This window comes from Coregonus lavaretus, assembly GCF_964263955.1.
Source record: "Coregonus lavaretus genome assembly, chromosome: 19".
In the NCBI taxonomy this organism is placed as follows: Eukaryota; Metazoa; Chordata; class Actinopteri; order Salmoniformes; family Salmonidae; genus Coregonus; species Coregonus lavaretus.
In genome coordinates, this window is record NC_140006.1 from 13772102 (window position 1) to 13789624 (window position 17523).

The following is a 17523-nucleotide window of genomic DNA, read 5'->3' on the forward strand; positions in this document are numbered from 1 at the left end:
CTCTCTTTTTCCCCTGACCCATCTGTCTATCTCCTCATTTGAATTCCATGCTGTCACAGTCACTAGCCCATTCAAGCTTAACATCCTTGTCATTTATCGCCCTCCAGGTTCCCTTGGAGAGTTCATCAATGAGCTTGACTCCTTGATAAGTTCCTTTCCTGAGGATGGCTCACCCCTCACAGTTCTGGGTGACTTTAACCTCTCTACGTCTGCCTTTGACTCATTTCTCTCTGCCTCCTTCTTTCCACTCCTTTCCTCTTTTGACCTCACCCTCTCACCGTCCCCCCCTACTCACAAGGCAGGCAATACGCTTGACCTCATCTTTACTAGATGCTGTTCTTCTACTAATCTCACTGCAACTCCCCTCCAAGTCTCCGACCACTACTTTGTATCCTTTTCTCTCTCGCTCTCCTCCAACACTACTCACTCTGCCCCTACTCAGATGGTAATGTGCCGTCGCAACCTTCGCTCTCTCTCTCCCGCTACTCTCTCCTCTTCCATCCTATCATCTCTTCCCTCTGCTAAATCCTTCTCCCTCCGATCTCCTGATTCTGCCTCCTCAACCCTCCTCTCCTTCCTTTCTGCATCTTTTGACTCTCTATGTCCCCTATCCTCCCGGCCGGCTCGGTCCTCCCCTCCTGCTCTGTGGCTTGACGACTCATTGCGAGCTCACAGAAGAGGGCTCCGGGCAGCCGAGCGAAAATGGAGGAAAACTAGACTCCCTGCGGACCTGTCATCTTTTCACTCCCTCCTCTCTACATTCTCTTCCTCTGTTTCCGCTGCTAATGCCACTTTCTACCACTCTAAATTTCAAGCCTCTGCCTCTAACCCTAGGAAGCTCTTTGCCACCTTCTCCTCCCTGCTGAATCCTCCTCCTCCTACCCCTCCCTCCTCCCTCTCTGTGGATGACTTCGTCAACCCTTTTGAAAAGAAGGTTGATGACATCCGATCCACATTTATTAAGTCAAATGACACCGCTGGTCCTGCTCACACTGCCCTACCCTATGCTTTGACTTCTTTCTCCCCTCTCTCTCCAGATGAAATCTTGCGACTTGTGACGGCCGGCCACCCAACAACCTGCCCGCTTGACCCTATCCCCTCCTCTCTTCTCCAGACCATTTCCGGAGACCTTCTCCCTTACCTCACCTCGCTCATCAACTCATCCTTGACCGCTGGCCATGTCCCTTCCGTCTTCAAGAGAGCGAGAGTTGCACCCCTCCTCAAAAAACCTACACTCGATCCCTCCGATGTCAACAACTACAGACCAGTATCCCTTCTTTCTTTTCTCTCCAAAACTCTTGAGCGTGCCGTCTCTAGCCAACTCTCCTGCTATCTCTCTCAGAATTACCTTCTTGATCCAAACCAGTCAGGTTTCAAGACTGGTCATTCAACTTAGACTGCTCTTCTCTGTGTCACAGAGGCTCTCTGCACTGCTAAAGCTAACTCTCTCTCCTCTGCTCTTATCCTTCTAGACCTATCTGCTGCCTTTGATACTGTGAACCATCAGATCCTCCTCTCCACCCTCTCCGAGTTGGGCATCTTCGGCGCTGCTCACTCTTGGATTGCGTCCTACCTGACAGGTCGCGAGAATCTGTCTCCGCACCACGTGCTCTCACCACTGCTGTCCCCCAGGGCTCAGTTCTAGGCCCTCTCCTATTCTCTCTATACACCAAGTCACTTGGCTCTGTCATATCCTCACATGGTCTCTCCTATCATTGCTACGCAGACGACACAAAATTAATTTTCTCCTTTCCCCCTTCTGCATTTCTGGTAGACATATCAGTGTGGATGTCGGATCACCACCTCAAGCAGAACCTCGGCAAGACGGAGCTGCTCTTCCTCCCGGGGAAGGACTGCCCGCTCCATGATCTCGCCATCACGGTTGACAACTCCATTGTGTCCTCCTCCCAGAGTGCAAAGAACCTTGGCGTGACCCTGGACAACACCCTGTCGTTCTCCGCTTCAAAGCAGTGACCCGATCCTGCAGGTTCATGCTCTACAACATTCGCAGAGTACGACCCTACCTTACACAGAAAGCGGCACAGGTCCTAATCCAGGCACTTGTCATCTCCCGTCTGGATTACTGCAACTCGCTGTTGGCTGGGCTCCCTGCCCATGCCATTAAACCCCTACAACTTATCCAGAACGCTGCGGCCCGTCTGGTGTTCAACCTTCCCAAGTTCTCTCATGTCACCCCGCTCCTCCGCACACTCCACTGGCTTCCAGTTGAGGCTCGCATCTACTACAAGACCATGGTGCTTGCCTACGGAGCTGTGAGGGGAACGCCACCTCCTTACCTTCAGGCTCTGATCAGACCCTACACCCAAACGAGGGCACTACGTTCATCCACCTCTGGCCTGCTAGCTCCCCTACCTCTGCGGAAGCACAGTTCCCGCTCAGCTCAGTCAAAGCTATTCGCTGCTCTGGCACCCCAATGGTGGAACAAGCTCCCCCACGACGCCAGGACAGCAGAGTCACTGACCACCTTCCGGAGACACTTGAAACCCTACCTCTTTAAGGAATACCTGGAATAGTATAAAAGTAATCCTTCTTCCCCCACCCCCCATAAAAAAAAAAAAGTGGTTGCCCCACTGGCTATCATAAGTTGAATGCACCAATTTGTAAGTCGCTCTGGATAAGAGCGTCTGCTAAATGATGTAATTGTAAATGTATGTAAACAGTATTAATCATAGGAATTAGTGGTTTGGGGTGGATTATCCCTTTAAATAATTTTTTGTTTTCATACATTTTTACAAAATAGCTCATTTTGACTTTGCACCTGGTCTATCTAAGGGGAAATCTCTCAGTTCTGCCTCTAGGACATGATTCATGCCAATAAATGTCCACCTGCTCTCTGTCTCCGGACTTGAATCCCATTGAAAACCTGTGGTTTTAATTGAAATGTGCAGGCCATAAGCGCAGACAAAGGATCTGGAAAGATTCTGTATGGCAGAATGGTATAATATTCCTCCCAATGTGTTCTCCAAACTCATAAAATATTTTAGAAAAAGGCTCAGTGCCATTATCCTTGCAATGTGAGGTATTAAAAGGTATTGAAAACAGAGGTGTCAATAATTTTTACCCCTATATCTTTTGAGAAAAAAAAATATGTATTACTTGTTAAAAAAAAACATTTTCTCTGAGCAATTGTATTAGTACAGAAGAAAATTATTCCCTAATGTTTTGAGCATACAATATAGCTTAGTATTTGAATAATTAATTTTATACAGTATATTTTGCTCTTCTTTATCAAGGGTGTCAATAATTTTTTTTTTTTTTTTTTTTTCATTTTTTTTTTTCACCTTTATTTAACCAGGTAAGCCAGTTGAGAACAGGTTCTCATTTACAACTGCGACCTGGCCAAGACAAAGCAAAGTAGTGCAACAAAAACAACACAGAGTTACATATGGGGTAATAAAAACATAAAGTCAGAGATACAACAGAAAATATATATACAGTGTGTGCAAATGTAGCAAGTTATGGAGGTAGGGCAATAAATAGGCTATAGTGCAGAATAATTACAATAGTATTAACACTGGAATGCTAGATGTGCAAGAGATTATGTGCAAATAGAGATACTGGACTGCAAAAGAGCAAATTAAATAACAATATAGGGATGAGGTAGTTGGGTGGGCTAATTTCAGATGGGCTGTGTACAGGTGCAGTGATCGGTAAGGTGCTCTGACAACTGATGCTTAAAGTTATTGAGGGAGATAAGAGTCTCCAGCTTCAGAGATTTTTGCAATTCGTTCCAGTCATTGGCAGCAGAGAACTGGAAGGAATGGCGGCCAAAGGAGGTGTTGGCTTTGGGAATGACCAGTGAGATATACCTGCTGGAGCGCAGACTACGGGTGGGTGCTGCTATGGTGACCAATGAGCTAAGATAAGGCGGGGATTTGCCTAGCAGTGATTTATAGATGGCCTGGAGCCAGTGGGTTTGACGACGAACATGTAGTGAGGACCAGCCAACAAGAGCGTACAGGTCACAGTGGTGGGTAGTGTATGGGGCTTTGGAGACAAAACGGATGGCACTGTGATAGACTACATCCAATTTGCTGAGTAGAGTGTTGGAGGCTATTTTATAAATGACATCGCCGAAGTCAAGGATCGGTAGGATAGTCAGTTTTACGAGGGCATGTTTGGCAGCATGAGTGAAGGAGGCTTTGTTGCGAAATAGGAAGCCGATTCTAGATTTAACTTTGGATTGGAGATTCTTTATGTGAGTCTGGAAGTTGAGTTTACAGTCTAACCAGACACCTAGATATTTGTAGTTGTCCACATACTCTAGGTCAGACCCGTCGAGAGTGGTGATTCTAGTCGGGTGGGCGGGTGCTAGCAGCGTTCGATTGAAAAGCATGCATTTAGTTTTACTAGTGTTTAAGAGCAGTTGAAGGCTACTGAAGGATTGTTGTATGGCATTGAAGCTCGTTTGGAGGTTTGTTAACACAGTGTCCAATGAAGGGCCAGATGTATACAAAATGGTGTCGTCTGCGTAGAGGTGGATCTGAGAGTCACCAGCAGCAAGAGCTGCTGGTACCACATAGTACATCATAAAGTGTCTGAGTCTGTGTGCACAGGCCTATTCAATCTCTGTGCTGGTGTTTTGCTTTAAGCTAATGGGTTTATACAAAACAGCCCCCTGTTGGGCCACCTTTAACATTAGGAGGGGAAAGTGTGTTTATCAAGATTTAATTGTTCCATGTGACCTATGGAGAGAACTCTCCAACCCCCCCCCCCCCCTTCTCTCTCTCTCTCTCTCTCTCCAATCTATCCAAACACTGTCTTTGTGCTAGCGCTGTTAGTAAGGGCAGTTTCTCAATCCTTATTTGGTCTCCATAGTTTTGATTCCTTATGATGGAAACATTGCATTTGTCATTTTGCAAGTATACATAGTGTGCAGGTTTTGTCAGACACGCAGGAAGCCAATCAAGGCAACAACTAGAGAGCATCCTCTTTTCCTGTCATATGATTTCCTCTTCTTAAAAGGAATCATAGTTGTGAAAGTTAACAAAAGAATATGTGTTTTTTCCTGCCCATGTGACTGACCGTTAAACACTTGTCTATAACTAGGGCCTGAGAAATCGGGCTTTGACCCTTCACCTCTGCAGCAGATAAGAGGAGAGGAGTTCTTCCTGGTCAGGTTCAAGGTCAGAAAAACAACTGGCCCCATCAAAACAGCAATATGTGGTGGAGTAAAAGTAATGTTAGTTATTCCCACATGTGTGCTTTAGCTATAATATACTACCAGAGTCATAAATACCAGCTAGTGTCTCTGTTAGTGTCCTCTGGTCTGGACCTCATTACTACGGAGGTTTAGAGTGTGAAGACCACAGTCACAGCCTGTCTCACTAATCAAACACAGCACTGAACACGTTACCATCAACTGTGTGTCTTGGGTGAGGGGTTGTGCATGTTGGGTGGGGGCTTTTGTGGATGTGCATGTGTGTAAGCAGTGTGAATAATGTGAATAATTCTCATGTGTCACAGCTGTCTCCGCCTGTGTTCTCTCCCTGTTTCCGGGGTGCCTGGGAAACTGCTGGACACATATGTCCTACTACTCCACACTGTATGATATAATGCTGTATGCAAAGAACATACTGTACCAAGGAATATAACACAATAGCCTTTTTGTGACAGACCTCAAGGTCAGACTGACCTGTCTTGAGGTCCAGGTGGAGTTTGTCTGTGTTGGAGTTGAAAGGTCGCGACAGGTCCAGTTCTATCTGGAAGGTCTGGCCACGTCGGATGATGAGCTCATTGCCATGGTAAAGGTCGGTGTGATGCTCCAGGCGGTTCTGACCCGTTTTAGAGCTCAGTAGATCCACAGAGTGCACTGACAACATCAGCTCTGAGAGAGAGAGAGAGAGAGAGAGAGAGAGAGAGAGAGAGAGAGAGAGAGAGAGAGAGAGAGAGAGAGAGAGAGAGAGAGAGAGAGAGAGAGAGAGAGAGAAAGAAAGAAAGAGAAAGAGAAATTGAAAAATGTAATGCAATGGTCATTGCTTATAGGTAGGGCCAGGAGTTTTTCCTAACTACATGGGGTTACTATTATGAACTAATTAACTTGACTTGACTGATACTATACCTTCCAGCTCGTTGTCTCCAGTGTGGGGCTGAGGGGGCTCAGGAAGCGGGGCAGGTTTCACCACTTCGTCCGTGACAACTGTGTCTGTGACGACATACGAGCTGCTCTGGCGTCGATGGCTGCAGTGGAACATCTGAAGAAAATGGAGACAGCCCCCCTGCTCCTGAGACTTAGACTCCGCCTCCTCTTGGTTGGTTACCTCCACTATGGTCCCGGGGACACCATGGAAACGGCCCACATCAGAACCGCTCACTGTCAATCGTTCTCCTGGCATTCTGAAAGGGGATACAAAATATAAAGTTAGAGATGAGATGGTAAGATTGAGATTGTAAGAAACTGTAAGATTGGACATGCAGACAGTCAGAGATAAATAATGATGATATATAATGGGGAGTGCTGAGTTCAAAAACAGTAAAGGATAGGAAAAAAGAGCAATTGATTGAGAAAAATCTATGAAATAACATCAAATGAAGATACAAAAGCATGTCAACAATTCAATGTGAGAGAGGTTAAGTGCACACATATCAGATGGACAACACAGCACACAATAGTCTACTGAGAAAGATGGTTAACATTACTACTCCTATTCTTCAGGCCGTATTCCCCCAATGTAAACCTCTCTTCTGCATGTTCTCTCTGCATACCTTTCTTCTCCCACTCTTTTCCCCCCTCCACTCCTGAAACCAGCTTGTTTTCTTTTTAAACTTTTCCCACAATTACCCCATTCTTGACTTGCACTCTTCACAACAGTCTGCTGTTCCCAAAGCATGCTGGGGTAGTTAGCATTTTGTCCCCAAATTCCCAACATTCCTCTTGGCTGATACCTGACCCTATAGCCCCACCAAGCCACAGATGTATGTGTGTGTAATCTCTAGATATGATGGGGAACATTGATCATATTGTCATGAGAACGCAGAGCACTTAATTATTCAGTTAGTCTAGTTCATCTGTTTACGCCACCATTCATCAAACTGCAAGGTTAAGGGAACCATGCGACTATGAAACTGTGGATCCAGGGTACCACTCTAGAGTCCAGGCTACAAATCTAAACATAATGGGTTTCAAAGGTCAAATGTCAGAGGTCAGGAGAGGTAAAAACAAGAGGAGCATGAGGCATGTTTACAAAAAGACCAAGATAAGTTTCCAACCATGGTCTCCATCTGTACAGTTTTCTTTCTTCTGCTGTGTCTAAACATAAAAGCCACTTTGGCTCAGGCCTGGTGTATAATGGAGAAAAATAAATCTCCCAGAACCCAAACAATGAAGTCCCTGTGGAGTCAGTTTGGTCTGATTAAACCCTGTTGTAAAACACTCACTGCCCCTAATGAGCTGTAAGCCCTGCACATAGCTAGGAGAAATAAATGCATAGTTGTAAACAATTATGTTTCCTTTTATGATTTGCATCGGCAAGACAGAACAGCTGCCTCCGGTAAGACAAGGGGTCGCGGTCTGTGTCTATTTGTCAATAACAGCTGGTGCGCGAAATCAAATATTAAGGAAGTCTCAAAGTTTTGCTCGCCTGAGGTATAAGCTGTAGACCACACTACCAAGAGAGTTTTCATGTTTATTTTTCGTAGCTGTCTATTTACCACCACAAACCGATGCTGGCACTAAGACTGCACTCAATGAGCTGTATAAAGCCATAAGCAAACAATAATAGAATTTGGGGATAGAAGGATTACTTTTATACTATCCCAGGTATTCCTTAAAGAGGTAGGGTTTCAAGTGTCTCCGGAAGTACCAGTGACTTGCTCAATACGGAAGTGGTCAGATGACGCAGGTGCTAAGCTACAGGACTGTTTTGCTAGCACAGAATGGAACATGTTCCGGGACTCTTCCGATGGTATTGAGGAGTACACCACATCAGTCACCGGCTTCATCAATAAGTGCATCGATGACGTTGTCCCCACAGTGACCATACGTACATACCCCAAACAGAAGCCATGTGTAGTAGCCATTTTGGCCTGTTTATGTGTTGTATATGTTGTCTGTCAAGGGTTATTTTTACTTGTTTTGTACACTAGAGGGCACTATATGTTGGGGTCATAGGTCACTGGTCACGTGTGTATATAGGTAGCAAAGGTGATCAGGAAGGGTTAGCACAGGTGAGAGGAGAGCATATACAGTTCTTACCATATCACAGATATAGCATTATAGTATGCATCTCTCTGCACCTTTTGTATTGGAATATGTGTTTTGGAGCTATTTATATTTTATATACGCAATAAAAGGGAACATCACCCCTAAAGAGTAACGTTTGGAAAGCTGATTTTTGTGGACGTGTTATGAACAGCTCTCTCCTGTGCCAGTGGCTTTTCATATGGAATCGCCACTACACCATGGATTACAGGCAACATCCACACTGAGCTAAAGGGTAGAACTACCGCTTTCAAGGAGCGGGACTCTAACCCGGACGCTTATAAGAAATCCCGCTATGCCCTCAGACGAACCATCAAACAGGCAAAGCATAAAGACAGGACTAAGATTGAATCATACTACACCGGCTCCGACGCTCGTCGGATGTGGCAGGGCTTGCAAACTATTATGGACTACAAAGGGAAACCCAGCCGCAAGCTGCCCAGTGACACAAGCCTACCAGATGAGCTAAATGACTTCTATGCGCGCTTCGAGGCAAGCAACACTGAAGCATGCATGAGAGCACCAGCTGTTCAGGGCGACTGTATGATCACGCTTGCCGTAGCTGATGTGAGTAAGACCTTTAAACAGGTCAACATTCACAAGGCCTCAGGGCCAGACGGATTACCAGGACGTGTACTCTGAGCATGCACTGACCAACTGGCAAGTGTCTTCACTGACATTTTCAACCTGTCCCTGGCTGAGTCTGTAATACCTACATGTTTCAAGCAGACCACCATAGTCCCTGTGCCCAAGAACACTAAGGTAACCTGCCTAAATGACTACCGACCCGTAGCACTCAAGTCTGTAGCCATGAAGTGCTTTGAAAGGCTGGTCATGGCTCACATCAACACCATCATCCTAGAAACCCTAGACCCACTCCAATTTGCATGCCGCCCCACCAGATCCACAGATGACACAATCTCTATTGCACTCAACACTGCCCTTTCCCACCTGGACAAAAGGAACACCTACGTGAGAATGCTGTTCATTGTCTACAGCTCAGCGTTCAACACCATAGTGCCCACAAAGCTCATCACTAAGCTAAGGACCCTGGGACTAAACACCTCCATCTGCAACTGGATCCTGGACTTACTGACGGGCTGCTCCCAGGTGGTAAGGGTAGTCAACAACACATCTGCCACACTGATCCTCAACACAGGGGCCCCTCAGGGGTGTGTGCTTAGTCCCCTCCTGTACACCCTGTTCACCCATGACTGCGTGGCCAAGCACGACTCCAACACCATCATTAAGTTTGCCGACGACACAATGGTGGTAGGCCTGATCACAGACAACGATTAGACAGCCTATAGGGAGGAGGACAGAGACCTGGTGGTGTGGTGCCAGGACAACAACCTCTCCCTCAACGTGATCAAGACAAAGGAGATGATCGTAGACTACAGGAAAAGGAGGGCCGAGCACGCCCCCATTCTCATCGACAGGGCTGTAGTGGAGCAGGTTGAGAGCTTAAAGTTCCTTGGTTTCCATATCACCAACAAACTATCATGGTCCATACACACCAAGACAGTCATGAAGAGGGCACGACAAAACCTATTCCCCCTTAGATCCTAAAAAAAGTTATACAGCTGCACCATCGAGAGCATCCTGAGTGGTTGCAACACTGCCTGGTATGGCAACTGCTCGGACTCCACATCACTGGGGCCAAGCTTGCTGCCATCCAGGACCTCTATACCAGGCGGTGTCAGAGGAAGGCCCTAAAAATTGCCAGAGATTCCAGCCGCCCTAGTCATAGACTGTTCTCTCTGCTACTGCATGGCAAGCTGTACCGGAGAGCCAAGTCTAGTCTATCTATGCATAGTCACTTTACCCATACCTACATGTACATACTACCTTGACTAACCTGTACCCAGCACATTGACTCGGTACCGGTACCCCCTGTATATAGCCTCGTTATTGATATTTTATTGTTGCTGTTTTATTTTTTACTTTAGTTTATTTAGTCAATATTTTTCTTAACTCTTATTTTTCTTAAAACTGCATTGTTGGTTAAGTAAGCATTTCATGGTAAGGTCTACACCTTGAAACAAAAACAAATAAGTAAAGGAGAGGATGCTACTTGAGGCTATTGAGATGCATCCTCTCTATAACTTTAAGTAGGAGAGGAGAGAAGACGTACAGTTGAAGTCGGAAGTTTGCATACACCTTAGCCAAATACAATTTAACTCTGTTTTTCACAATTCCTGACATTTAATCCTAGTAAAAATGCCATATCTTAGGTCAGTTATGATCACCACTTTATTTTAAGAATGTGAAATGTCAGAATAATTGTAGAGAGAATGATTTAATTCAGCTTTTATTTCTTTCATCACATTCCCAGTGGGTCAGAAGTTTATATACACTCAGTTAGTATTTGGTAGCATTGCCTTTAAAATGGTTTAACTTGGGTCAAACGTTTCGGGTAGCCTTCCACAAGCTTCCCACAATAAGTTGGGTGAATTTTGGCCCATTCCTCCTGACAGAGCTGGTGTAACTGAGTCAGGTTTGTAGGCCTCATTGCTCACACACACTTTTTCAGTTCTGCCCACACATTTGCTATAGGATTGAGGTCAAGGCTTTGTGATGGCCACTCCAATACCTTGACTTTGTTGTCCTTAAGCCATTTTGCCACAACTTTGGAAGTATGCTTGGGGACATTGTCCATTTAGAAGACCCATTTGCGACCAAACTTTAACTTCCTGACTGATGTCTTGAGATGTTGCTTCAATATATCCACATAATTTTCCTTCCTCATGATGCCATCTATTTTGTGAAGTGCACCAGTCCCTCCTGCAGCAAAGCACCCCCACAGCATGATGCTGCCACCCCCGTGCTTCACGGTTGGGATGGTGTTCTTCGGCTTGCAAGCAACCCCCTTTTTCCTCCAAACATAACGATGGTCATTATTGCCAAACAGTTCTATTTTTGTTTCATCAGACCAGAGGACATTTCTCCAAAAAGTACGATATTTGTCCCCATGTGCAGTTGCAAACCGTTGTCTGGCTTTTTTATGGCGGTTTTGGAGCAGTGGTTACTTCCTTGCTGAGCGGCCATTCAGGTTATGTCGATATAGGACTCGTTTTACAGTGGATATAGATACTTTTGTCCCTGTTTCCTCCAGCATCTTCACAAGGTCCTTTGCTGTTGTTCTGGGATTGATTTGCACTTTTCGCAGCAAAGTACGTTAATCTCTAGGAGACAGAACGCGTCTCCTTCCTGAGTGGTATGACGGCTGCGTGGTCCCATGGTGTTTATACTTGCGTACTTTTGTTTGTACAGATGAACGTGGTACCTTCAGGCGTTTGGAAATTGCTCCCAAGGATGAACCAGACTTGTGGAGGTCTACAAAAAAATATATATATATTGATTTTCCCATGATGTCAAGCAAAGAGGCACTGAGTTTGAAGGTAGGCCTTGAAATACATCAACAGGTACACCTCCAATTGACTCAAATTATGTCAATTAGCCTATCAGAAGCTTCTAAAGCCATGACATCATTTTCTGGAATTTCCAAGCTGTTTAAAGGCACAGTCAACTTAGTGTATGTAAACTTCAGACCCACTGGAATTGTGATACAGTGAATTATAAGTGAAATAATCTGTCTGTAAACAATTGTTGGAAAAATTACTTGTGTCATGCACAAACTATAGTTGGTTAACAAGAAATTTGTAGAGTGGTTGAAAAACGAGTTTAAATGTCTCCAACCTAAGTGTATGTAAACTTCCGACTTCAACTATATGTAGAGGCCAGGGTTGGGCTCAATTTGAAGTAAACTAAAATTGCAATTCAATAATTGAAAAAAGGGCATTTATTTTCAATGACTGAGAAGTAGAATCTATTTATTTCAAAAGTTTTACAATTCAAATCACTTCCTTAATATACTTCCTCAATTTGAATTGAGCATAAGCCTAGTAGAGGCTAGTTACAACGTTTCACAAACCTTCTGATAATAACAACAGGTAAGATAGTGAAACAGAGAGGACATAGGGAGAAGTGTACCGTTTCAGCTCAGAGGGAGGAAAGAGAACAGCTGGGTGAAGATCAGGGGTGTGTTGTATATGGTGGGTTTAGCAACTATAGCACTGTGTGTGTGTGTGTGTGTGTGTGTGTGTGTGTGTGTGTGTGTGTGTGTGTGTGTGTGTGTGTGTGTGTGTGTGTGTGTGTGTGTATGTGTGTGTGTGTGTGTGTGTGTGTGAGTGTGTGTGATTTAGAAATTCCTCAGTCCATATGCTGGTCCAATGATAAACGTTAACCTGCGTCCCACTTCCTGTTTCCCTCCTGCCCAGTAAGTTTGTTTTGGCAGTTAGCACCATGCTAGCAGCATTGGGATGCACATGGGCCACTGAGATAAGAGCCTTTAAATCAATGCACTTTCCCAACAACAACACCCACACTTTAAATGCTATGGGTTGAAGGCTGCTACATCAACACACATATAAAAAGTCCCTCAAATTGATGCCAGATGTAGAAAACACCCACTATCAACATTTGTTTGCAAATTAAATAACATACAACATGCAACCTATTGTATGGCTGGGCGATATATCGAATGAATTAGATTATTTAGAGTTAATGTTTTTGCGAAATATTCCAAAAGCCTGTATTGCAAGAAACAACGTTTTGTTATTTTTCGTTTTTATGAGCGTTTATGTCCGCTTTTTCTCATGTTGTATTTTTGGTCTCGTCTCCTTCCCTCCTCTGTGTTGTGTGCACCTTCCCATTTACGCCAGAGATCTCTACATAATGATGAGATGCACGTCCCCGCCCTAACAATGGGAGTCGTTGTGCCAAAGGCGGAAAGGCAGGCGTCAAGCTTAGGCCCAAAATTAGCCCATAGAAACGCATTGGCCTTATTTTGGACAGATTTTAGCAAGAGTGAAACCTCTCGCTTCGGCTCTTCCTCTATGGTTTACACACACACCAAGCCCCTGCCTCTCACACCAACAAAGTTGAGAGATCACATCTTCCTCTCTGACAAGCGGTTTCAAATCGCTATTTGCATTTGAGGTTTGGTCAAACAGAATCAGTCATATGGACACCAAAACACATTGAGACATTATTTTACTGTAATAGAGGAGAAGTTAACTTTTCTAACAATACCCTTTTTATGTCTCAACTACTCAATTTGCGCACAGCGCAGACACTACTAAAACGAGAGTATCAATGAACATTGATTCTGGAAAATGAATGCTCAGTTTGTCGTGGCGGCATTGGGGTACCATGTACCGCTAGCAGTATTTCAGCCAAAGACTGTTATACTAGCTGTCTAGTCTTTTTTAAATTGTGTTTTATAAATGTGCAATAAGCATAAAACACAATTATATAAGGAAATGGCAACTCGTTTTCATTCTTAGAAATAAGGTAGGCCACTTGATTTCAACATCTGAACAAAGTGGACAGGCTAACATACTTTTCAAAAAGTTGGAGACAGACAGAAGGGTGTGTTCATAAAAATTCAACTGTTCAACCTTGTCAGCTAGCAAACAGATCCAAGTTGGCTCAATTTAAAATATAAGATTAGCTGGCTAATCACTAGTATGTGCGCTTGAGAGATTGTTGATGAGACCTTTGTTAATTTTCTATAGCCTAATTCCTGCTGCAAGAAGTTAGTCATTAATAATAATAATATGCCATTTAGCAGACGCTTTTATCCAAAGCGACTTACAGTCATGTGTGCATACATTTTTTTTTTGGTGTATGGGTGGTCCCGGGGATCGAACCCACTACCTTGGCGTTACAAGCGCCGTGCTCTACCAGCTGAGCTACAGAGGACCACTATTATTATTATTATTATTATTATTATTATTATTATTATTATTATTATTTTTATTTTTATTTTTATTTTTATTTTTTATTATTATTTTTTATTATTATTATTATTATTATTATTATTATTATTATTATTATTATTATTATTATTATTATTATATGATTTTTAGGCTATATTGCCCAGCCCTAACATATAGCCTATCCTCACTTATTTGACAGCAATGGTCCTTAGACCACATGAAAGGAGCTCATAGGTGAAAGGGTACAAAATTAAATATATAACTTGCCTATTTATAAATGTTTTTGGTGCGCATTTTGATCTTGCCCTAGCTCTCACACACTTTATTCACCTATTCAACTCATCATCAAGTCTCTGAATGGGGTTAGGTGTGTGGGAGCGAGGGAGCGAGGGTGGGGGTGTACGCCCCTTTGGGTCCCCGGGACCAGGATTGAGAAGCACTGCCTTTGAACAATGCCTTCGAACAATGTACGCTGAAATTATAAATCATGAAATGTGTAATAAAAACTGGAAATAAACCTGAACTATATATATATATAAACAAATCAAAATTCTTCAAATGGCCACCCTTTGCCTTGATGACAGCGTTGCACACTCTTGGTATTCTCTCAACCAGCTTCATGAGGTAGTCATCTAGAATGCATTTCAATCAACAGATGTGCCTTCTTAAAAGTTAATTTGTGGAATTTCTTTCCTTCTTAATGAGTTTGAGCATATCAGTTGTGTTGTGACAAGGTAGGGGGGGTTATACAGAAGATAACCCTATTTGGTAAAAGACCAAGTTCATATTATGACAAGAACAGCTCAAATAAGCAAAGAGAAATGACAGTCCATAATTACTTTTAGACATGAAGGTCAGTCAATACGAAACATTTCAAGAACTTTTAAAGTTTCTTCAAGTGCAGTCACAAAAACCATCAAGCGTTATGATGAAACTCCTCCTCTCATGAGGACCGCCACAGGAATGGAAGACCCAGAGTTACCTCTGCTGCAGAGGATAAGTTCATTAGAGTTACCAGCCTCAGAAATTGCAGCCCAAATAGATGCTTCACAGAGTTCAAGTAACAGACACTTCACAACATCAAATGTTCAGAGGAGACTGTGTGAATCAGGCCTTCATGGTCGAATTGCTACAAAGACACCACTACTAAAGGACACCAATAAGAAGAAGAGACTTGCTTGGGCCAAGAAACACGAGCAATGGACATTAGACTGGTGGAAATGTGTCCTTTGGTCTGGAATCCAAATTGGAGATTATTGGTTTCAACCGCCGTGTCTTTGTTAGACGCGGTGTGGGTGAACGGATGATCTCGCATGTGTATTTCACACCGTAAAGCATGGAGGAGGAGGTGTTATGGTGTGGGGGTGCTTTGCTGGTGACACTGTCTGTGATTTATTTAGAATTCAAGGCACACTTAACCAGCATGGCTACCACAGCATTCTGCAGCGATACATCCTCCTATCTGGTTTGGGCTTAGTGGGACTATCATTTGTTTTTCAACAGGACAATGACCCAACACACCTCCAGGCTGTGTAAGGGCTATTTTATCAAGAAGGCGAGTGATGTAGTGCTGCACCAGATGACCTGGCCTCCACAATCCCCCGACCTCAACCAAATTGAGATGGTTTGGGATGGGACGGACCGAAGAGTGAAGGAAAAGCAGCCAACAAGTGCTCAGCATATGTGGGAACTCCTTCAAGACTGTTGGAAAAGCATTCCAGGTGAAGCTGGTTGAGAGAATGCCAAGAGTGTACAAAGATGTCATCAAGGCAAAGGGTGGCTATTTGAAGAATCTCAAGTATAAAATATATTTTGATTTGTTTAACACTTTTTGGTTACTACATGATTTCATATGTGTTATTTCATAGTTTTGAATTCTTCACTATTATTCTACAATGTAGAAAATAGTAAAAAAAATAAAGAAAAACCCTTGAATGAGTAGGTGTTCTAAAACTTTTGACCGGTAGTGTATGTGTATATATATATATATAAAGAAAGGCAAAAAATGCCTCATTATATTTCCATTGGTTGTCGACGCACAACATGATGTGAGGGAACAGGAAAACCTTTCTGGAGGGAGAGAAAAAATGTGTTTAATGTTTTTATCAGCATGGTATCTAAAGTATTTCTGTGGAAAGGTGTTTGCTATTGAGAATCCCTCACTTTATGAGCAGAGCCTGGTACCACTGGAGCCAATAACACCCATCACCCACACCCAGTGTGTGTGTGTGTGTGTGTGTGTGTGTGTGTGTGTGTGTGTGTGTGTGTGTGTGTGAGAGAGAGAGAGAGAGAGAGAGAGAGAGAGAGAGAGAGAGAGAGAGAGAGAGAGAGAGAGAGAGAGAGAGAGAGAGAGAGAGAGAGAGAGAGAGAGAGAGAGAGAGAGAGAGAGAGAGAAATTGGGAGAGAGAAATTGAGAGAGAGTGAGAGAGAGAGCAATTCAGTGTTCAGCAATTCAATGGTGAAATGAAAAGTAATATTGCTCAGTCAGCTGAGCTAATAACTATCTACCATTTAATAGTACCTGGTATTTTGCTTTATCCATAGGCTACATAAGCACTTTCCTCTGCCTGCCTTTCATGCCAAGTTGATAAGCTACATGTGGTGGATGCAGGCTTCTAGTTGCAAGCTTTCAGCCTATAGGCTACTCACTTTCACTTCATACCTCAGTTAAAAAACATCCCAACTGCGAAAGTTGTGAAAGATCTTTACTTGAGTAGCCTACCACGGTGTAACTAATTGTCAAGAGTTGTAAGAATGAAATTAACAATTCCTTACTTTGTGTTGGGTGATGGCTTCTTTATTCACTGAAAAAGTTTGAGTGACTTTAAAAGTTTCTAACATATATCCGTTCGTGTATTATCAGCTTTGAAAGTTTCAGCTCATGCCAGTTCCTCTGTCTCTAACACACGTTTCTTGGATCAGGGTTAGCCTATGCTCCTCTTGATGAACGCAAACGGGACTTGACTTGACACACCCTCTGCCTCAGACAGTTCCACCCCGCCCCCTCACCGTTATATGGTATCAAATTAACCATAGCCCCCTATCTAGGACGTCCCGTGTGGACGTCAAGGCACTGCAGCGCACAGCATATATAGCAAAACCGCGGGTTACGCAATAACAGGCGCGTTAGTTTCCAATGCAGAAAGGCAGTGGAAACAGGAAAAAAAAAGAAAAGAAAAAAGAAACAGGGAAGGACGTGCTTAAGAAGGGCTGGTCAGCAGCCTATATACTTATCATCCAAGCGGGCACATTTTTTTGTGGCAACCCTCTTGATGGCAGAGAGAAAAATGTACGTTTTAAAGTTAATTTGCAATTTTACAAATGTTGTCATGCGATGGAGAGAAAATGTAGCAATTTTATAAAAAATGTCATGCAATTCTACTAATTTTGCCATGGGTTGGAGAGAAATTAAAGGTAAATTCCGCCACTTTTCAACTTCATATTCATCATCTTCAGCAACAAACCAGTGTCTACATATGTGAAAACAGTGCGTTTCTCTGTCTGTGGTTCAAAAGATAA

The 17523-nt window shown here is 43.5% G+C and overlaps 1 protein-coding gene across 1 annotated transcript in view; it reads right to left on the minus strand.

The window, feature by feature from the left end:
• LOC311146504 (protein-glutamine gamma-glutamyltransferase K-like) overlaps positions 1-16886 on the minus strand; it is a 49319-nt gene extending 32433 nt beyond the window's left edge. Inside the window, exons 1-3 of the mRNA XM_084183008.1 lie at positions 16780-16886; positions 6083-6357; positions 5657-5848 (exon numbers count right to left, since the gene is read on the minus strand). Coding sequence (XP_084039134.1) covers positions 5657-5848; positions 6083-6356 — 466 coding nt within the window. The 5' untranslated portion in view covers position 6357; positions 16780-16886. The remainder of the gene's footprint in view (positions 1-5656; positions 5849-6082; positions 6358-16779) is intronic.
• Positions 16887-17523: the final 637 nt, after the last annotated feature.